This window comes from Natator depressus, chromosome 2 (assembly GCF_965152275.1).
Source record: "Natator depressus isolate rNatDep1 chromosome 2, rNatDep2.hap1, whole genome shotgun sequence".
In the NCBI taxonomy this organism is placed as follows: Eukaryota; Metazoa; Chordata; order Testudines; family Cheloniidae; genus Natator; species Natator depressus.
Window position 1 is genome coordinate 189,378,800 of NC_134235.1, and position 23,758 is coordinate 189,402,557.

The window sequence follows — 23,758 nt, forward strand, 5'->3', positions numbered from 1 at the left end:
TTTCATATAAATCAGTCTATAATTTTACCAGTATTTTTTCCCAAGCCTCATGCTCAGGATGGGGAAGCTAAATTACATATCCTAGATGTTAAAAGGACTTCAGCCTTTTATTTAGAGAGAAATAAACAATTAAGACAATCTTTAAAATTCCTTTTTTCGTATGCAATAAACAAGGATAAAATTGTTTCTTTTTCAAACACTCTCAGGATGGTTAATTATGTATTTACGAAGCTTATAGATTGATGGGTTTGTCTCTTCCACAGGGAATTAAAACACATTGTACTAGATTGAAGGCAGCTTCTGTGGCTTTTTTTAGATACATTCTTCTAATAGAGATATATAGAACAGCAACGTGGAGTTCAGAACACATTTTTACTAAACACCACTTGTTAGATTTGGAATCTAGGTCTGATGCAAAATTTGGCAAGCCAGTTCTGTGGTCCTTGTTCAAGTAGAATTCTGTGGTTCCAAAATCCTAGATCATAGTACTGCTTTTTAATCTATCCCATGAGTGGGAATATGCAAAAAACATTCAAAGGAGAAATGAAGGTTACTTACCTGTAACCAGTGTTCTTCAAAATGGACTCTGCATATTCACACTCATGGGATTTTCTCCCCTACCTCAAAGTCCTGTCGTAGGGGAAGAAACTGAGGCGGCTGGAGTGCCACACCCCTTTATACCTTTGCTCTGAAACATTTATTCATTGAGGGAGGAGGTGATGGAAGTGCATGAGTGCTCCAACAGCTGCTGCTAGCTAGAGCTTTACTGTTCAGGCTGCACTGGTTGGAGTATCCCAGGAGTACGAAAATGCAGAGTACATCTTGAACTCCTTTTACAGGTGTGTAGTCTTCGTTTTTGCTTATTATCAACAGCAGCAAGTTAAAGCACACGTTTCTGACCTCAGATCTTTGCAGGTAAAAACCTTGCAAAAATCTTTAAAATATTTATTTGTAAGTTGTTTACACAAACATTCTTTTATTGGTTTGGAAACTTAAGCATCTTATTTTTTAAAAAAAATAATTTAGTTCATCTCAAAATTCACTAAGCTGAAAAAATGTTTTTGCTCAACTAAATTATTTTTTCATGGTAACAGTTCCCCATATTGTCTTTCAGAATGGTAGCCATGTTAGTCTGTATCAGCAGAAAGAACAAGGAGTACTTGTGGCACCTTAGAGACTAACAAATGTATTTGAGCATAAATTTGTTAGTCTCTAAGGTGCCACAAGTACTCCTCGTTCTTCCATATTGTCTTTGCAGATGATAAATTAAGTCAAAAATTTGATTCCTGACAACAAGGGATTCAGTAATGGTAATTTAAATATTCTGGATTATTTGAAAAAGATCCTTCCTTTTAAAACTGAAAATTCTACTAGATATATTTGTTTGTGTCTGTACACACATTTGTTTAACAAGATTACATAGCAATTAGTTTAACTTCATTTTTGGATTTTCAGAATTGTTTAATCCTTTTAAGGGCTAAAGGAATAGCCCTTAAGGGCTACGTGAATAACGTAGCTGAAGTCGACGTACTTAGATCTGCTCACCGCAGTGAGTCGACAGCTGATGCTCCCCTGTTGACTCCGCCTGCACCTCTCGCTCTAGTGGAGTACCGGAGTTGATGGGAGAGCGCTCGGCGGTCGATTTATCATGTCTAGACTAGATGCGATAAATCAATCCCCGCTGGATCAATTGCTGCCTGTCGATTCTGCGGGTAATGTAGACAAGCCCTTAGTCCTTTTCACCTGTTCTCTTACCTGTTCATAGCACTGTTCCTATCAGAACTTTCATTCTGGAAAACTGGATAGCTCAGGGTGTTGACAGTGGGATAGCAGTAAGCCTTTTGTCTTTGTAGGTTATTGGTTCAAATCTAGCCTGGACTGTTACTAACCAAAAATTACCATCTGATGGCTATTTGACTCAAATTATATGAATCAATTATATGATTGTGGTCTTAGTCCAATTCACACTTTCATATCACAAAATCAGTATTACAGTTGGGAGCCTGAACTACCTTTTCTGCCCTAGAGGCTTACATCCATAATGAAGTTGAGGCAGATTGGTAGCATAGTATGGAGAAGTTTGCTATACTAACACCCATTCTATACCAGTTCTGCATCTGGACTTTGTTCCCCAGTAAGGCCATTTTGGTAAGCTTTGAGTCCCAGAATTCACTTTAAAAACAAAAACTTGTTCTGTATTGTCATCACTTATTCAGGCATCTTATTGTCATGGGTGAGGGAATAAAGTGATGTACTTTGAATAAAAATGTTAATGGATTAATTACCTTAACTTTTGTATTAAGACATAACAAGAAATACTTGTGCGCAGTGCCATGTGTTCAAAAAATGTATCTTATATACTTGAGAAATAGGTTCTTTTCAGAACATATATTTTCTTTAGACTTAGCTTACATAAAAAAAAAGTCCTATGCCAGGATTTGAAAATAGCAGTCATCAATCTTTTTTTTCCACCCAGTTATCAAAAATCCACAACATAATGAAGCAGACAAAGATTTCCTGGGAAGGACTGGGATCAGTGTAATGTATTCTTATCACACAGTACAGCAATGGTCAAAGGTATTTTACTGGGTTATAATAATTTGATGGGGAGACTGTGCCAATTCTTTTTAAATTTTAAACACCAGGGTTTCTCTAACTGAAAAGGTTAATTTGAAAAAGAAAATATTTGTTGTCAATCCTACTTAATTGACTTAAAGATACACCTTCAAAAAGATCATCTTAGTTGACATTCTACTTCGAAAAGTGACTCTACAATTGTCTACTTGTTGTATCTGAGTCCCATATTATGTATGCAGAAATAAAAACATGTTTTTTCCTAACCTCAAGATCTACAAACTCAGCAGGGATGCAAGAATCAAGCTGGGCTATCTCTTTGCACATCACCACCTTAAATAAAGATTCTGCAGGCCAAATTATGCCCGGAATGACTACTGTGCAATTCAACTCTTTAGCAGGTTTGCACAGGAGCAATTGATACACCTTAGTAAATAGTTAAGTTATTGATATACAAAAAGGAACAAAATCCAGTTTGTAGTGCTACCTGAAGTAAAAAGAAGTAAAAACTTATTTTAGTTTAATCAAGTAAGCAAATATGACTGAATTACACAAAGTGTAACAGATAGTGTCAATAAGAGGTATGCTTTTTGCATAGTCACTTTTCAGAGTAGAATCACAATTCAGACTATCTCTGTAAGATTATCAATTAAACAATTTGAAAAGATGAAAAAAGTTCTGTTTTAAAATTTAAAACATACATATTTAATACATATTAAAATTGATCTTTTTAATATAAACCTGGTCCTAGAATCTGAACAGTTGGCTAGTGTTGCTACACTTAGCTTAATTAAGGAATATTATGTATTTGCTACATCCATTTGCACCTCTGCTTTTTTTCTCTCTTGCTTTAGGGCAGGAAGGTTTTGGATAAACTACATGAACTGCAGATTCATTTCACAAGCTTGAAAGGACTTATTGGTCCAGAGAGGTTAGCATCAAGATGCCAAATTGTTAATGCTTCTGCAGAAATCTTCCTTAAAAGTGGAAGTCTGGATGGAGCAACATGGGTATTGAGAGGTAATGTTATTTTTTCAGAGTCAAGTTTTGTAGTTAAACTCATATATAATATACTGGTAAAACATAACTTGCTTGTTTTTAAATCGTTCTCTTTGTGAAATATTTGAGTTCAAGGTTATAGTCTGTTCCACATGTTAGATTATAGAAAATACACTAATATTGAGAGCACTAAAAGGAAATGTGACCTGCCTTAAATGATAATACTATTCTTGATAATATAAGAAATATTATGCTTAATCTTAATTAAAATGGGAATTATTTTCAGAAATATCTTTTACAGGAGACTAAACTCAGTTAAAAATGACCATACATGTTGTTTTTTTTTTAATAAAAAAAACAAACCCATGCCACTGTATTGGAAAAAGACAGATAACCTGCCTGTTTGCGGTCCACTTTGACCTTTGAACTGTCTCCTTTAGCCCAATGGACACCAAAATGATGTTTAGCACCAAAAGTTTTCAAGAGCCACATTAGTGACATGTTCTGGTCCAGAAGCATAGTGCTAACTGTGTATAATGAAACTAAAATTGGAATATTGTACTCTATTTCATACTTTACCATAAAACAATCTGTAATCATTGCACTTTTGGCATGCATACTGGCCTGGGCCTGAAAGAAAAGACAATGCACAGAAGTCAAAGAGAACAAGGATGTGGTGAGGCAATAGAGAAAATGGGGATCCAAAATTTGGTATTTCACATAATTCTTGATAGAAGAGTGTTATGACTCTTTAAAAGAGGCAAGCTATTGAAAAGAGCCAATTTCATGTGGTTTTACCCTAGATTAAAGGAATAAAGCTTCTTAAAAATCAAATTTGTGAGAAACTGTTATTTGTTTTTAACAAAAACCTGGTAATTTAAATGGTGCATTTTTCTGTGAAGTTTTGAAACTCCTCTTCCATGTCAGTATTCAGTATGGGTTTCACAGTCTATTATTTATTATTCCCAGTTTTAGTTCAAAACAATTCTATTGTCTTCACTTCAGAGTCAGAATGGATAATAAATACACCATTGTGGCCCTGTGATAGAATGGATGTCCTCAATCGACACAACCTGCTGTGTGCAATTGCATGTGAATATTTGACCAAGAATCTATGTAGACAAGCATTTGAAGTTTTGCAGAATCTACCAGGTTTCCAGAATTGTTGTGGTAAGTAAGAAAAGTTAGTGTTAAGAGCCAACAAATTAAAAGATGAGAATCTGGTACTACTAAACATGGTTTCTATCCTATCTGATTTTCTGGTTCAGTTTTTTAAGATGTGTTGCAGAGCAGTGCAGATTTAGAACTCTTATTTCTTAGAGGAGACATGACAATTCAAAAAATAACATAGATAACTATACTTAAATCTATAATCCAAACAAAAATAACTGCAAGTTGGGTTACCATATCCATCCCCTACTTCCCCCATATTCTTAGCCAGTCCCAGTTTCCTGAGGTCCATGAAAATGGAGCACCATTCCTGTATATCTCCTAAGGATTTTAGGCAGTCTATTAAGTGGGATGGAATAGGGGACATTCTAAGATGGATAGATATCACATTAGTAACCATCCTATTATCACTACCTACAGCTCCCCCGGACCCACTGCATCCTGAAAACAGCCTTCCCCACTTCCCCTGTCATCCTGCTCCCTTGGCCTTCCTGTTCCCAGCTGCTCTCCAAGTGGGGTATGAAGATTTACTGTTTGACTACTCCTTGAATAGCATCTAGGGAAAGGTGATCATTTCCCAGTCCCCCTTCCACTTTCACCTCATCACAGCAAAGCTTATTCAGCTGACATGCCTGTTTAGATTTACAAGCCTCAAATAGCTGTGGCATCCACCAAGGAGCTCAATAGCCTATAAGTGATTGTTGGGGGAGTGAGGAAGGGAATCTTCATTTCTCAGCACACCCACATGTACTGGGGAGCAATAGGAGGCAGCGTAGTGGGGTGTAAGAAAGGGATTCTTCACTCCCTATCTGTCTTCTCCTATTCTCTACCCCGATAGACAGGAATTAAGAAATCCTACATCATCTTCCTTATCATTATCCTACTGTTTTTGAGTCCCATTCAGTGATCCTGGGGAGTGAAGCCTCCTACCTTTACCTGACCTTTCAACACCCTCCCCCCAAGGCTGGCCATTCTAACTGTGATTATTGGGAGCAAGGTGGATTTGATTTAAATCACTAGTCAGGAAGACTCAATTTAATCATGGATTTCTACATAAAAGTGCATTCTTGTTGGTTGTTATAACCTTAATACGTATTCTTCACAACTCAGAGATAGATGGACGTTTCATTTTTAGAAGGTCAACACTACATTTTTTAAGCGATTTATTTTGAAAACTTTTCAGATTAGTTTTACAGCTATCTGAAAATGAATGATTGTTTTGTTATTTCATTTACCAAAGATAATTGAAGCAAATATTTATGAAGTCATTGGGAGGTGAACTATCTCCAATTCAACAGGTTAATCATTAATATTTGGAGGATTTTCTTGCCATGCTATATTAGGAGGAGAACATCACCAGACAGACATTTAAATCATTTTATTTAACTAAAACAACAGTGTTATGTATTCTGGATTTTTATCTTCAACAGCTAAACATATAATATTTTAACAAAACAAGCATATGAATTTTTAAATTTAGTTAAACATTCAAGTTTTTTAAAATCAGGTTTGTTTTTGTTAAAATTGTTTTTAACTAAAATAGTTAAATGAAATATTTTTAAAAAAAATTTAAATCAACTATGTCAGCCAGGTCAACGTGAGAAACTTAAAATATTGTCTTCTGCAGCTAACTCAGTCGTCTTCATCTTCATTTTCCTGTTTGTTCATAATCTGGAAAAGAAAAACAAGCTTTCCTGCTTCTTTAGGTCCCCAGCGATTTCTCAATTTGGAATGAATTCTTCCAAAGGAAGAAAATATTCTTTTCACACCAGCAAAAGAAGCTACTGCTGTTAAAAGTGAGATTATCACTTCAGCAGTCTCTGAATCCAAGTGCTTAAGTGACTTCTACCAGTTCACTGGTGTGACTTTCTTTAAAACATCATCGGCAAACGTATTTCTTGAATTATAGAAGATTAGAGTTGGAAGAGACCTCAGGAGGTCATCTAGTCCAACCCCCATCAATAGAACTACTCGTGCTTAAAGTTAAGCATGAGCTTCAGCTCCCTTGCTGAACTGGAGCCTAAAGAACTTGACAACATTTATTTTGATTGGGAAAAAAAATCAGACAAATCGTGGGCCCAATAATATGCCAAAGGTTACTTGTATTTCTCCATACCATGCTTTTACTGCTTATTGTCGATTTAGAGACGAAGTGCTTCAGGGCAAGGCCTTTCATAGAGAATCAGAGGATTAGGGTTGGAAGAGACTTCAGGAGGTCATCTAGTCCAACCCCCTGCTCAAAGCAGGACTAACGCCAACTAAATCATCCCAGCCAAGGCCTTGTCAAGCCGGGCCTTAAAAACCTCTGAGGATGGAGATTCCACCACCTCCCTCGGTAATTCATTCCAGTGCTTCACCACCCTCCTAGTGAAATAGTTTTTCCTAATATCCAACCTAGACCTCCCCTACTGCAACTTGAGACCATTGCTCCTTGTTTTGTCATCTGCCACCACTGAGAACAGCCGAGCTCCATCCTCTTTGGAATCCCCCTTCAGGTAGTTGAAGGCTGCTATCAAATCCCCCCTCCCTCTTCTCTTCTGCAGACTAAACAAGCCCAGTTCCCTCAGCGTCTCCTTGTAAGCTATGTGCCCCAGCCCCCTGATCATTTTTGTTGCCTTCCACTGGACTCTCTCCAATTTGTCCACATCCTTTCTGTAGTGGGGGGCCCAGAACTGCATGCAGTACTCCAGATGTGGCCTCACTAGTGCCAAATAATCACGTCCCTCAATCTGCTGGCAAGGCTCCTACTAATGCAGCCCAATATGCCATTAGCGTTTTTGGCAACAAGGGCACACTGCTGACTCATATCCAGCTTCTCATCCACTGTAATCCCCAGGTCCTTTTCTGCAGAACTGCTGCTTAACTACTCGGTCCCCAGCCTGTAGCAGTACATGGGATTCTTCCGTCCTAAGTGCAGGACTCTGCACTTGTCCTTGTTGACCTCATCAGATTTCTTTTGACCCAATCCTCCAATTTGTCTAGGTCACTCTGGACCCTGTCGCTACCCTCCAGCGTATCTGCCTCTCCCCCCAGCTCAGTGTCATCCGCGAACTTGCTGAGGGTGCAATCTATCCCATTGCCCAGATCATTAATAAAGATGTTGAACAAAACCAGCCCCAAGACCGACCCCTGGGGCACTCTGCTTGATACTGGCTGCCAACTAGACATTGAGCTGTTGATCACTATCTGTTGATCCCAACAATCGAGCCAGCTTTCTATCCATCTTATAGTCCATTCATCCAATCCATACTTTTTTAATGTGCTAGCAAGAATACTGGAATGGTTCACCCTTAGCTCTGAAGTTTATTATAGTTGGCATTATGGAGGGATGATTGCTGGATGTCCATGTCATAGCCAGCTCCTCTTCTTCAGCAGTTAAGGTTTGACCCTAGTACCGAGTATTGAGAATATTTGCAAGAAAATGAGCTGGAGATAGTGCTTGTCCCATTCGTTTTTTTAATGCTTGTAATTTAACTCTGTCATTGCGTATTTCTCTTTTTAAGATCTCACTCAGTTCCTTCCAAATTTCAACAGTGTCAGCAATAAAACAGCTATTTCTCTGCATTTTGTTCAAGGCTACAGAAATAGGCTTCGGGTACTCAGCATGTGTTCACCATTTCTCTTAAGCCCAGTGTTGAGAACTTTGGCTGTGACCATGGCATCTATTTTTTCACGATTTTGTTCACAAACTGTCATCAGATTCGGACAGTTCTTGATATAGTGCTCAAAACAGTCCACTACTGAGTTCCATAGCACATCTTGTGGGAGTTAGCTTGGTTCCTCACAGTTTTTTCAGAGCAGCTGCTGCAAAGTGGTTGTTACGGAAGTATTTTGCAATTTCAACATTAGCCTTTATTTCTGGAACACTGAAGTCTTTGGCTAGGAGGTGCATCAAATGAGCACAAGCTTGGGACTCTCTTTACTTTCTTTTAAATTTCTTCTCATCTTGGATACATTTGCAGCATTGCCTGTGACCAAGCTGCGTAGTAGACATCTGAATTTTTTTTTTCACAGTTTGTTATAGCTTTTACTGCTACTTCTTGTAAGTATTCTGCTGTGTGTGCATTTCCTGATGTATCAGTAAGGAAGACATTCCCTTCTTCTGTTGTCACATAAGCACATACAATAGGATCATTGTGGACATTGTTCCACATATCAAGACTCAGGTTAACAATTTTACCCTCTAGACCTTTTGCACACTATTCAATTTCTCTTTCATACACTTTATCCAGCAATTTGCCTGTGACATCTGCTCTGTTGGGTGGCCTGTATCCTGGTCTTAATGACTGAACCATGTTAATGAAGTGTGGGTTCTCAATCATACGAAAAGGAGAGTTTGTTGCATAAACGGAGCAATTTTTTCATCAATTACCTCTTTTTGTCATCTACTGGTTCTTATCACAAACTTATCTATGGTTGTTTCTGGGTGATAGAGTTCTTTTTTCTTTTTGCTACAGATGATATACTGTGGCTATGTGACATACATGATGTGACTGAAACACTATCATCAGCAGAAAACTCTAAAACTATAGAAGATGATGGTGATCTTGAAGGTGGATAGTCTTCAGAATCCTGCATGTTGAGGATGGATTCTCCTAAACAAAATAAGTCAATGCAGTTATTTAATTACTATTACCATACTGCTCGTTTAGTATTACTCATTGCATTCACTGACAGTACTACTTTAAAGGTGAAATTGTAAAAGAAAGATCTGCCTATTTCAGCTGTTTATTTTTTTATCACAGCTGCATCTAAAATGATAGTACCATAGAGTAACAACTATATTTTTTGCTCAAACATGAGAATTCAAGAATAGTCCAGAAGGAAGACAGGCAGTCCTTAAGAAAGAAGTATGAAATAAAAAATTTACCAACCTGAAGATCCTGCATGTTCAGACATGTTCCTTCCATCATCTTCAACGCAGCTTCCGCCTGAGAAGGAACACTTCTCATGATGTAGTTTCATTTGGGCAACCAGGCCTTGCGTTTCTTTGTTTCACTGTTTGCATTTTACACACACACCTATCTTACCCACAGGTAGAGGAACTTCATTAAAATATTCCCAAACTGGGTCTCTTTTACAGCCTGCTGCCATTATAGGTTTTCCCTTCTAGTGACAGAATGGTATGGTAGATCTCAAATCAATGAAGGCTACACTCAAAAAGATTTCCAGACTTCTGGAATATGCTGCTCAAACAGTTTCACTTTTGTTTCTAATGCCTGTCCCTCCCTTCTCACATTTATCTCCAGACTTCTTCTCCTTGCCCAGATCTATTCTGCCCCCAACAATCTTCTATTCATTGAACTTTTTGACATTTTGCACTTTTAGGGAGAGGTAAGGGATTGACTCTGGGTACACACATTTGTAAAGGGACAATAAGGTTGAGGTTCGTTCGTTCTTTCTTTCTTTCTTTGTTTGTTTCTTTCTTTCTTTCATTCTTTCAACATGTTTGCTGTTAACAAGCATGTTATCTCTGGAGAGACAAATCCACAGTTTGAGAACTGCAAAACTAAGCATGTCTGATGGTATCTTCTAGAGTGAGCACTGAGTCCCATTGGGTAGATAGAAAGATAATCTAAACAGAAGCCCCTGGAACTCCGTAAGATTGGGTCCCTAATCTGTGAACTATTGGAACTCATTTACAAAACTTTTCTTAAACATTACACAAATATATTGTTTCATACCATAGAATTAGAATTTGTAATCCCTATTCCATGATGAGATATCTTTGAGCTATAATGTATCTTAATTAAAACTATCTTTAGAGAGGTTTTTTCCTCAAAAAGCATTTTATCAAAAAAATCCGATAGGGGTGGGGGTCTAAACATTAATATTTATGCACCCTGGTTGGGAAGCTGAAGAGCCCAACAAGGCATATTGGGCTGAAATGGGGAGGAGAAGAGTCCTTTGGATGAATAATTCCTTCCCTAGTCTTTCCACCGGGTCCTAATGCTGTTCAAGAAGCACAGCAGGGGTTTCTTCATTTGAAGCCAGGAAGGCATAGGAACTGGAGGGGAGTTCTTCCTCTATTACCGTTGATGCTCAAAGCCTTCTGCCAGTTGCTTCTCCCTTTCTTGAACCCCATGGAGAGCCCCCAGTACTTCAAGTCTCTGCTGAAGGATAAAATTGATCTAGGGATCCTGTACTGCTTAACAGGATTCAAACACCCTTTCTACAGACCTTAATATTATTTTATATCCCTGAAAAGACAGTTGGTGTTGGTAATGAGAGCATTATTGCTCAGTGTGAAAATGTGTTGCTTCAATGCATGTTAACATAACATGGTATTTAGGAATCAGTTTTCAATACTCCATCAGAATTCAGTGTCATCTTAAAAGCTTTTTTATGTTATTTTATTTTTTTGCTTTCAGCATTAAATTATTTTAAATTGAAACTAATTATCACTTGATCTATTAACACTTTTTTAAACCGATGTAAACAAAATGTGTGTCATTGGGATCTGCACAAAGAGACCTTCCAACAGGGAGGAAAGTGCATCATTATCATAAAGCATTTAACTCTGATTTGCACCATTTTGTTTCTGAAACCACCTGCTCTGATTTAAGGTTGAAGAGATTGAACTTTTGGTATGTTTATAGAAAGTACTGGGAACATATCCGGCAATTAGGATTGCTTTTGACTAATTTCAGGAATTAACATTTTTTTCATTTCAGACGCTCTAGATGTCTCCCAGTACAGCCTTCTTTTTAACAAACTTCTAGATGCCTGTATTGAGAGCAAGAGCCTTGGTATATCTTCTTCTGTAACAGACTTTATGCTGTCAAAGAATATCCCCATTGATTTTACTTTAATTAGAGGATTAATTGCAGCATTGGGAAGGAGCTGTTTGTGGCTTAAAGCCAGGACCTATTACAAAAGTAAGTTTCCCTTGAAATCTTATTCACTGCTTATGATCCTTGAATAAGTTGTGCTCATAAGAACTTAATATTTTCGGAAATAATGGGTAAGACTACTACTAGAAATCAAATACATTTTTGTGGTAAATCAATTAGAAAAGTAACACTGGACATTTAGCGCACTAAACTGAGTGCCAGACCCCATAGACAACTTTTCTATGCCTGGTGTTGGGCTGGGTATAGGTCCCCAAAGGTGGCTCTGAGGTACAGGACAGTCACAGAGTGAAACTTAAAGAAGCCTCATGGCAGCTCTAAGTGTTACAGGCTACAACAGCCCTTAGGGGTCATGCTGACGCTTGGGGATCACCAGAGCACAGCAGTACTCTAGCCACAAACCTATGCCAAGGCCAGAGGATGTGGCGTGGAGCACATATTCAGCTGGGAATTCCCCTTTACCTGGGGAATTACTAACCAGTCAGATAGAATAGCTTCCTGCTTACTTCATAAAGTTGGAGTGGTGTAGAAGAGGAGCCAGGAGTTAACCCTGAGACTTCAGAAAATTAAATAGAGTAAAGGTGTTTACGTTTTTCCATAGTACAGAATGTTCATATGTAAAATCAGAAATTCATACAGTTCAGTCTATACAGAGTTAAAAGGCATCAGTCTGACAGAGTATATCATGGAACTATCAGCCTCATCTTTGGTGGAGAGAAGAAAATAATCCTGTCTGCTTCATTGTTGAGCATTATTTTATTGTAAAGAAAAACTTCAATGAAAACAGTTAAGATTGACACTGTGAATCAGTGGAATCTACCGAACACCCTGAAAATATATTTTCATAAAATAATTCTTTTTCAGTACAAAATATCACAAATCTGAAGCTCTGAAAATGAACATTTAAAGAATGCATCCATTTTACTTATTCCACATATTCCCTCTTCATTTCAATCACCCATGAAAGTTATGCTTCAGCACACAACTTTAACTTTGATCCCCTATAATTTTCATTAATGTGACACTCAAAACAATATATGACAAGGCGATTGTAACATCCCATTTTCTTATTTTGTGCTCTAACATATAATACACCTTTATTTTAAAATTACAATTAAATATCAGTTGGTAAATGTTGTGGACGAGAGCCCCTTGTACTCCATGGCACAATGGGACCAAATTGTAACTGGCAACAAACTCCTAAATTGCCCTGCACTATTAATTTATATGTCTTTGTGAAATATCCTTCGTTCCCAGCTTCTGACACACAGTTATGGCTCAGCTGAAAATACTCATTGGTGTAAAATTTTGTTGATTTTCTATGGGGATTGTTCAGCAGATGAGGGTTTTTATTATGCCCTCAGGCAGCACACTCCACTCTTCTTTGCTGCCACATTACTGTCTCGTCACAACGCACAGTTAACCTGTGGAACGCTTTGCCAGAGTTTGTTGTGAAGGCCAAGACTATAACAGGGTTCAAAAAAGAACTAGATAAATTCATGGAGGCTAGGTCCATCAATGGCTATTAGCAGGGATGGTGTCCCTAGCCTCTGTTTGCCAGAAGCTTGGAATGGGCGACAGGGGATGGAACACTTGATTACCTGTTCTGTTCATTCCCTCTGGGGCACCAGACATTGGCCACTGTCGGAAGACAGGATACTGGGCTAAATGGACCTATGGTCCTACCCAGTACGGCCGTTCTTATGTTCTTAGTCTCAGAACCTCCTTCCCCCATGGTAGCAGGAAACTTGTAACTGGTTTCAGCAGCTTGTCACTCCAGTCCTTAGCTGCTGTGCTGTTCTTCAAGCAGCCCAGCTTAGCATGCCGCACTTCTGCCTCTCCCCACTCGCTAGCTGCAGTCTAGTCTCTAGCTCTCTGATTACTGCTGGGGGAATTCTGTGCCAAAAAATTAAAAATTCTGCAGAGAACATTTCAAAATTCAAATTTTATTTGTCAAACTAACACTACATAATCATGCCAGTTTCAGTTATTTTGGTAATTTATTTCAAAGTACCTGTCAGCAGATATGTCTGTAACAATGCAGACATACACAAAAACACCTGCACCTCTCCCTAACGTAGTCCAGCTATTCCCCAGCAGCCCAGAGACCTGCACCCCAGAGCCCAGGGATCCAGAGGGAAAAACAGCCTGATGCTCAGTCTCCAGTTTGTGTGGCATTTCCTGCGCACTGCTCTCTCCTTCCCTCAGGGCATAAGGGGAACTAAACCTGCTAGGAACTCTCTACTCTCTCCCCCTCCCTGCAGTGTCTTCTATGTTTGAACGGGGCTGTGCTGGGTCCAGTGGCCCCTAGTGGCAGCACTGTAGCCCATCTGCACAAAACACATGAATTTCCACAAAATTCTGCCTTGCACATTATTTCCCCACGAATATCTGATCTTCCATTTGCCTGGCTCCACAAAAAAGTGAAGGGAATGTGCACTGTAATCCAATTAAATCCTCTTTGTGGGGAAGCAAGTAAGCAAGAGGCAACTGCAAGTTGATCCCCATAAAGCAGGGAAACAAAACAAAATGCTGTGTATGTGGCGAATTCTGTGACAAATGCTGAATCCATGGTATTTTGGGGGAAAGCAGATTAATTCCACAGGCACAATTTATTTATAGGTAAGCATAGCAGGTGCAGTTGGGGGTCAGGATTTTGCATTAAAAATTAGTGTTGGGGAAGAAAATGAATTAAACTCCTGTATGAAATTACTTTCTTCAAAGTTTAGTGCTTTGGAAAAGTAAAGATCTCAATGACCATCATTGTAAACAAAAAGTCTGTTCAGATACTTAGGGTTGTGAGGGGTTTTTTTTGCTTTTCCCCGCATCTCAAGCTACACACACACACATTCAAAATAGCTAATAGTTCAATGTTAACCTAACTTTTGCATTTATGCTTCCACTGTCAGGTGCTTTATCATTGGGTTGCTACCCACCACTAGAGGGAAATTTATACCGCAAACTTTTACTGATTCCTTCTCACATGTCTGAGATTGAGATGTTGCTGGCCATTGAAATATTCCTAGTTTCAAATGCTAGTAATATTCAGAGTCCGGGTGCCACCAGTCAGACACTTCAGATAGTACTGAAAAGGTTAGTTGGTCAATTTTTAGTACTTTTCTTATGTCTCATTCTCAGTGTATGATGATATAATATCTGGAAGAGAAAAAGTTTGCTCATGCATTTAATTTTAATTCGCTGTTGTGCTTAGAAAAGAAAATTCCTTTTTTAAAAAAATTAACATTTTTTTCCCTGGTTACAGAGGGCAGTAAATATGTACATGAAGAACTTTAAAGAAAAATTATTTCAGATTCAAATAGGGAGACTAGATACCCTCCCAAATTGTCCAGCACAGTAACAATGCACCGTATTCTCAAAAAGAATAGGATTCTGTGATGTTATTGTATAAAACATTGTGCTATACTTAAGCATATAGAAATGTATGGTTGAATCAGAAAACATAGTAACACTCTTCAAAGAAACACCTTGTCTGTTCTGTTACGGAATATCCCAACCCTCTGTCCTTGGCCTTCTCTGTCTGGAATATTTCATTAGTTACAGCTTTGGAGAGCCCTTGTAAACAGATGATATCCTCTCCTCAATTCTTCTGCTTCTTTAGTTAAAACTAAAGTTGTCCCCTCTGTCTCTGACTCCACTGCCACTCTTGCTAACTTAGACCCTCACTTTGTTCCCAAGACCAGTAATCTTTATTTGTTCTTCAAGTAATTGCATATGTCCATTATAGTAGGTATGTGGGCATTTTGTGTGCTGGTGTCTGAGAGTTTTCCCTAGTTGTACCCACAGAGGTGTCCATCTCCATATCCTGGTGTTCCTCATGCGCCAAGCTAAGGGTATAAAGGGCGAAGCCACCCCACCCATCCTTCAGTTCCCTCTTACAGTCCATGATTGGTGGTCGGAGCATGCTGTCTGTTCGTTCCTTCATCAAACGTGCCATTTTTAGTTAGTTTATATTGTTAGTGAAACTTGTTTTGGGGTCCTCGGACCTTTTTCCTTTCCCTGATTGTCCATAGTGCATGGATGCCAGGCTCCACACAGTACCAAGGGAACCCTATGCCAAGGTCCCCTGGCTTCTAACCCTGCTCCAAGTGTTACAACTGATGCCCATGAGCAACCCTCACTCTCACTGCCTGAAGTGCTTGGGTGAGGGTCACATCGGGGACAGGTGTACAGTTTGCTGGGGCTTCAAGACAAGAACTAAAGCAGAGGGAACAGCACCTCTGGTACATCCTCATGGAGGCTGCTCTTCGTCTGCCATCTGTACCATCTCAGTCAACTAGAGGGAGTTCCTCCCCATCTGGGAGTGCTCCCCATGTCTTATCTGGGGGAAGAGACAAAGGGAGATTCCCTTTGTTCGGACAGACCTCAAAGGGCACAACCACTTAGAGCACCCTTAGCTTCTGAAGCTAGAGAAGCAGACAACTTCCATATCCTCTAAGTCCTCAGTGTTTTGACTTCTTAACTATAGAGGCAAGCCACTCTGATACCAAAGATGGAGTACGCCCTTTGGCCTACTGCTTCCCAGTGCTGAATCCTAGTAGCAGCTTGACCAGACCAGAGCCGTTGACTCCACTTCCTGTGCTGGGTCCGTCAAGGCCAGCTCCTTCCTCATTGAAGACACTGGAACCCTCACTTCTGCTCACAACTGGGCAAAGGCCCATTTTGTCACGGACTATCACAGAGACATATGCAGCTGGGAAGGATCTGCTGAGCCTCTTGGAATTGCTCTCATTGATTAGTCAATTGATTAAGACAGTGCCTTGCCAAGCCTGTTGCACATGGGAATCCACATTATTGGGATCTGCTACAGCATCAATGACTTCAAGCAATCTCGATGCTGGCTCTGAGACCAACAGTAACTGCTCTGCTCTGATGGCTAGGAAGCCCTGATGTTGCTTCTGGTACTGCAGATCCCTCATAGAGCACTGTCCCAATCTCCCATGAAAATACCCAGTACTGCTCCACCCTGGCCTTCAGAGTATTCCTCAGAGTCTGAAGAGGGTTTCTACATCTCCCACTTCAGGGAATCCAGGACTTTCTTCAGGGAACATCGCCCCGTCATAGTAACAACATAGGCGTCATCCTGACAAGAGCAGATCGAGAGAATGGAGTGCCTGGTTTAGATGCAGCTAGCCTCCGTTACCATACCAACTCCATCATTGGCCCTACTGGGTACCGTGAGGGATGCCTCTGGCATCTAGATCATTTTCTCCATTGCACTACAGAAATAGGCTCTCAAGAAGAGAGGTCTCCTCACCTGGTACCAAAAGACCGTCCAAAGTTGGTGCTGAGCAACCACCACACTATGGAAGCATACATCCCTGAGGGAGAACATTTCTGCATGTGGTACCGATAGACTGCTTGATGTTTATATCAATCTTCTGCAGGACACCAAGGATCAGCCCTGCCTGTTGCCTGCTTCAGACAGGCCTCTAGCATCAAAAGTGCAAAACCAGCTTCAGGAGGATTCTAACTTGCCTCTTCTGTACACCTTGTCCTTTTCACTGTCGGAGGCCCTAAAACTGAAGTAATTTTTTACGGTACCAGATTATTTTAAATCCTCCCAGGAGCTCCTAAAAAGGATGGCTATGTCTCTAGGGATACCAATAAAGGTTGTGGAGGAAAATCCCCACAGACTCAGACATTTTGCACCCAGCTACATCAGGGAAGGTTGCTCTCCCTATAAATGAGGTAATTATGTAGCCCATGAAAGCCTTATGCCAAACTCTGTCATCCCTCACACTGACGGAAAAGTGCGTGGAGTGCAAAAACCAAGTTCCTTCATAAAGATATAAACTGATTTATCAGTACCCCGTGTTGGGCTCCCTGGCAGTGGTGGTATTAAATGAAAGACACCACTCAGGTAGAGCAAAAGCAAATCCCAAAGACAAAAACACAAAAAATATTGGACCTTTATTGGCAGAAAGATTTATTCAGCTGCAGGGTTACAACTATGCATAGTGAATAGTCAAGCCCTTTTGGCCCATTATAATTATTCCAATTGGGATAAATTGGCCAAATTCCTTAACAAAATGCTAGAGAACTCCCAGAGTGAGTTCCAGTCTCTCCTTGTGGAAGTTCATCTGGCTGGAAGGTCTGCACTGCAGGCTTCCTTGGATGCTGCAGATTCAGCTGCAAGAGTCATGGCAATGGCAGTAGTAACCATGTGCTGCTCATTGTGACTGCAGTGATCAGGGATTCCTGAAAAAGTACAACAAACTATTGAAGATCTCCCCTTTGAGGGTTGTGCCTTATTTTCCTCAAAGACTGATGAAGCTCTACGTATGCTAAAAGATTCAAAGGCAGTGCTGAAATCACTGAGTCTGTACACACCAGCCCTGAAAAGAACAAAGTTTTGTTCTCCATTTCTACCGAGGCAGCAGTATTACAATGCCTAGACAGGCAGATCAGTACAGGCAGAATCACAAGCAGCAATGGAGGCATCCACATGCCTGAAAGCAGTGTTAGAATCCTTCATCAAGGACAGCATACCAGAGAATCACCCATCCTTCAGGAACAGGTTGTCACATTTCCTAAGTGCGTTGTAGTTCATCACTTCAGATAAGTAGGTGATAAGCATGGCGGAATCAGGATATACTCTGCAGTTCTTGTCTCTCTCACACCTTCCCTGTCCCCCTTCAGGGATCCATCTCATGAATTTACTAAAGCAAGAAAGTGCAGACTCTACATTCTTTGAGACGCCTACTCAGTACTGGGGAAGGGGGTTGTACTCCTGCTACTTCCATATGGTTTCCCTCGCAACTATTATCCCTTCACTAGATCTGGGAGATTGGTATGCTGCCCTCAGCTTTGAGGGATGCTTATTTCCATGTAGCAATCCACCCTGGCCCCAGGAAATTTCTGAAGTTCATAGAAGAACACCACCTCCGGTTTGCAATTCTCGTTTGGCCTGTTAGCCACGCTGAATGTTTTCACCAAATGCATGGTGGTAGTAGCAGCCTGTTTCTGCCATCAAGATGTACGAGTATATCAGTACCTGGACTGGAAGGGGTGGGGTCACTCTCATCAGCACATAAAAAGAAGTGTCCATCAAACGTTCTACCTGTTTTTATGCTTAGGCATGGACAAAGAGAACTTGATCCTCCAGAGAATAAAATTTATCAGGGCAGTTCTAGACTCAACCCTAGCCAGAGCTTTGTGTCTCTTCTGAGGCTTCTAGCTTTGCGAGATCATTGTGCCTCCTTCAAGGACCATCCCTGAACCTTGGTGAGGAATTGACTCAGGCTTCTGAGGCATATGGTGGTGTGTACTTATGTGATCCCCCTACCAGGCTGCATTTTAGATGGTTACAGACATAGCTCAAGTCAGCATACCGCCCTCAATTACATCATCTGAACACACAAGTATGCATCCCAGACAAAGTACTATTATTTGAGCCCTGCCGATCTGCGGATATCCACGGACTATGTTTGCGGATCAGATGTGGATATAAATTTTGAATCCTTGCAAGGCTTTAACTATTATCCCTAGATTGGTGGTTGAACCAAGACAGCATTTTCAGGGGAGTCCCTTTCCCCCCTTCTCTTCCCTCTATGTCTTTGGTAAGGGACACTTCAGCCATGGAGTAGAGAGTATACATGGGGGACCTGCAGGCTCAAGCCTTGTGGTCCATCCAAGAGGTCAGGCTGCACATAAACTTATTAGAATTACAGGCACTAGAGCCTGCCGCCAGTTTCTACCTCAATACAGGGCAGAACTATCCAAGTATTTAACAACACGAAAGCAATGTTCAGCATTAGCAAGTTGGGGGTGCTAGATCAAAGAGGAGGCAGTCAGGGTCTGGAACTTCTGTATGCAAAATTCCCTGACTCTCAAAGCATCACACCTACATGTACATAGCAGACCTAACCAGATCAGCCACACCATCACCGGTTCATTCACCTGCACATCCACCAATGTAATATACGCCATCATGTGCCAGCAATGCCCCTCTGCTATGTACATCGGCCAAACTGGACAGTCCCTACGTAAAAGGATAAATGAACACAAATCAGATATTAGGAATGGCAATGTACAAAAACCTGTAGGAGAACACTTCAATCTCCCTGGACATACAATAGCAGATTTAAAGGTAGCAATCCGCAGCAAAAAAAACTTCAGGACCAGACTTCAAAGAGAAACTGCTGAGTTTCAGTTCATTTGCAAATTTGACACTATCAGCTCAGGATTAAACAAAGACTGTGAATGGCTAGCCAACTACAAAAGCAGTTTCTCCTCCCTTGGTGTTCACACCTCAACTGCTAGAAAAGGGCCTCATCCTCCCTGATTGAACTAACCTCGTTATCCCTAGCCTGATTCTTGCTTGCATATTTATACCTGCCTCTGGAAATCTCCACTACATGCATCTAAAGAAGCGGGTATTCACCCACGAAAGCTTATGCTCCAATACGTCTGTTAGTCTATAAGATGCCACAGGACTCTTTGCCACTTTTACAGAACCAACACGGCTACCCCTCTGATAAAATAAATTTAGGCTATTTGTTACCCTCAAGAGTCAGGTTTGGCAATCAGCTCTAGCAAAATGCACCTGGCTGCATACCCTTATGTTACAAGTAGGACTGTATTCTCTAACCCTATGACCATCAGGTCCCTTAAAAGGCCTAGAAGGATTGTTTCCACCTATCAGGGATCCTATCCACAGTGAGAGTTGAACTTAATGTTATCAGTCTTAATGGGGTCCCCCTTTTAAACCATTCAAACCTGCTCACAGTTACCCCTTTCAGCTAATGTGGCCTTCTTAATAGCCATCATCTCAGCAGAAAGAGTAAGGGAACTTCATGCTCTGGTGATGGATCCTCTGTATGCTGTTTTTTATGAAGACAGTGTAAAGCTTAGGCCAAACCCTAAGTTTCTCTCCAAAGTAGTATCTGATTTCCACCTCAATTAACCTCTGTAGTTACCTGTCTTCATTCCAAAGCCACATGCTCAGAAAGATGAACAAAAGCTCCACACTTTGGATGTTGGCCAAGCACTAGCTTTTTATCGGGAAAGAACAAAGCTTTTTGGGGTCTGTTCCCAGCTTTTCTCCCATGTGGAATGAATGAGGGCATCCTGTAACAGCACAATAGCTGTCCAGGTGGATCATCAGCTTTATTGTCGTGCTACAAGATTAAGGGCGTCATGCTTGTGGAAAAGCTCTCTGAACATTCAGCCAGAGCATGTTTAGCCTCTAGGGCATTTGTGGGAAATGTCCACAACAGGGACATCTGCAGAACAGCAACATAGTCTTCAGTCGACACCTTTGCTAGACGTTATGCAATGACTATCACATCAAGGGAAGATGTGAATCTAAGGAAAGCAGTTCAGCAATCTCTCTTCCCATAAGACTCCTAGCCCCTCCCCCCCCCCATTGTCAGGTGCTTGGGTAATTGTTGGTCTTTGAGATGTGTTACACATAGCCATTGCATGATCCATCTTCCTTCCCCAATATATCAGAGTCTATCATCTAAAAGTCCAGTGTGAAGGAACTGAAGGATGGGCAAGGGTGGCTCTGACCTTTATAATGTGGCTCAGAGTATTAGGAATATCAGGGCGCAGGTGTGGCTACACCTACAGGTATTGCTAGAGAAAACTCTCCAGCACCATTGCATGGGACATGCCCACATCTAATGCAATGGACATATGCAACACATCTCGAAGAACAACAGTTACAAGAAAATGAATAACTTTTTTCTGAGCTCTTCCTCCTGCCCTCCCCCGGCAATCTTTATCCATTAATCATCAACCAGATTATTTCCAGGATACATCCTTCTTTACCCAGGGTGTCTTAAGAAGTTTATTGCCTCTGGGATTGAGTTGAAGTCTTAAACACTTTTCTAGAACTATGATTTTCTATTAAAATTCTTAAATTATTAATATGTATTTGTAGTTTGTCTTGGATAAATAGTTCAACTCTTGATCAGTCCTTGGTTAGTGATGTCAGGTTGTTAGCTGAGGACAGAAAAGTGCCAGTCTTTTATCTGCTCATAGGTGGCGCTACCTGAGGCAGAAGGAAAAGGAGCAATCCAGTTTCCAGCTTGTTCGTGCCCCCTAAGCAGAAACTCCATTTATTGAGAAGTAGAACAAAATCTGCTACTGACATGGGACATAGCAAGTCATTTTTTAAAAAACTATAGTTGGTGGTGTAAAACTTTACAACCCAAACTAGATAGCCAGATTTAAGTCTGTACTACCGTAACTTTTCTTGTAGGTTTCCCCTATCCTGAAAGGTCTTAAGCACATCCTTTAACTTTATGTACCGTGAATATAGCCAAAGGTATGGCCAAGTTCTTGCCAGGTCAGTGCCTAAGATGTTCTACCGCTCGTTTCTAATTCTCCCACTCCAGAGTCTAGTAACTCCTGATGGAGTGTGCTATTGTGGAAGCTTGCGACTCATTTGTCACTGAGATGTTAAACTCCTGAAAGCACCGGTATTTTAAAATGTGTTACGTTTTACTTTTTCTGATAGGTGCTATCTTAGTTCATAAACTTTAGAATAATCAGCTATCAGTGTCTAGCAGTTTACAATATTTGCATTAGGAAATATGAACGCAAGGATTTTTTTTACTGTTTTAGTAATTTTGATGCCAATAAATGAAAACCATGTATGAATGACATATCTTAGTGTTTGTGTTCCATGATTTTTGTACTTGTGAAAACTCTTTTGCAGATCCGAAGAACAAAAAGTGCGGAGTAAAGATGACTATCGAGCAGCAGTTGAGAGACTGATTCAAGCTGCTCGTATATCTAATCCAAAGCTTTTTCTTAAGCACATGACAATGAATATTAATATGGAACAGGTTTACAGTTTGGAACATAATTCTGCTCTAAAATGGCTGAAAGAGAATATGAAATGGGCTGGAAAGGTCTGGCTTTTCAGTAGTCATTAGTTGGTAAAGACTTCTTTTTTTTTCTTTTTTCTTTTTTTGAATAGTTGGAGTAATCATTGTTGAAAATAATAAATCAATAGATAGTTCCCACTGTGTTCAGACTGTTATTGATTAACTGTAAGAGTCAACACTTGATTAGATAAGGTTTCAAATCTTAACCTGTTTTTGGAATGTTTGTAGATTTTCAGAGATAACATAGGACCAGAATAACTTTTTTCTTGAGGCAGGTATCATTGCATAGATTACCTCACTAGAGTCACTTTAGCCTCCAGTGACTGACATCAGAAATACTCTGAATATGGTTGAATATCCTCCACAGCTGCCAGTTAACTATTTCCTTTTTCCAACTGAGAAATGAGAATCATAATAGATTTTCATTTGTTTTAGTTCTTCAGGTTACTAGGTTACTTTTTGAAGTAGCCATATTTTTTCTATTTTGAGTATTTTTAAACCACCAATCACTATTTATTTGAATTATGCTAGTGACTAGGAACCCTACAAGCATTGTACAAACAATAGAACAGTCTCTGTCACAGAGAGCTCACAGTCTACTTGTCAGACAGGATACAGACTTCCATCTGAAGTGGAAGTGAGTTGGGAAGCTGAAGTAACAATATAATGAACAAAATAGTGTAGAACAGAACTCGCATCTTGGCGCTTACCTAAGCAATGCCAGACATCCAATAGAAATGACACCTCCCTTTCTTATCTGCCTTGTCATTTTTTCTAAGATGCAAACTGCCATTTTTCTTAGCTGCCTATCAATCTTCTGAATTTAAGAGATTAGACCGCTCTGTTTGATCCAGTCCATTAAAACATAGCTAGACATGCACACCATTGGAGAAATTCCTATGAGAAAAGTTCTGCTTAAATTACATGGAACACAAATCCCCAAGCATTTAAACCAAAAGTCTTTTATTCAGAACTCCTTTATGATTTTGGAGAATCTTATGTAACTATGTGGTGAGTCATCTTCTCTCCCTTACATCCTATTTGTTTTCCCCCATACCTAGCCTGGTACCTATATTTTAAATGATATGGGCATGCAGGGATTATTTGCAGTTCTGATGTTTTCAGTGTGCGAGGCCTCTATGCTTTCATGGACCTACAGCATATATTTTACCCTCCTGTTAATTTTTAATTGTTTCAACATTATATTCACAAATTTATAAAACTAAAATGTAATCTAGTTCATCTGCATAAGTAATTTTAGATAATCTGCTCTAACTAAAGGTTTAGTTTATTTCCTACATAAAA

General features: G+C 40.0%; 1 protein-coding gene across 1 annotated transcript in view; it reads left to right on the plus strand.

The window, feature by feature from the left end:
* The window catches only part of TOPAZ1 (testis and ovary specific TOPAZ 1), a 100,958-nt gene extending 78,415 nt beyond the window's left edge, over nt 1-22,543 (plus strand). The window contains exons 15-20 of the mRNA XM_074945605.1: nt 2,477-2,577; nt 3,429-3,594; nt 4,579-4,743; nt 11,418-11,621; nt 14,504-14,687; nt 22,282-22,543. Coding sequence (XP_074801706.1) covers nt 2,477-2,577; nt 3,429-3,594; nt 4,579-4,743; nt 11,418-11,621; nt 14,504-14,687; nt 22,282-22,501 — 1,040 coding nt within the window. The 3' untranslated portion in view covers nt 22,502-22,543. The remainder of the gene's footprint in view (nt 1-2,476; nt 2,578-3,428; nt 3,595-4,578; nt 4,744-11,417; nt 11,622-14,503; nt 14,688-22,281) is intronic.
* The last annotated feature ends 1,215 nt before the right edge of the window (nt 22,544-23,758 follow it).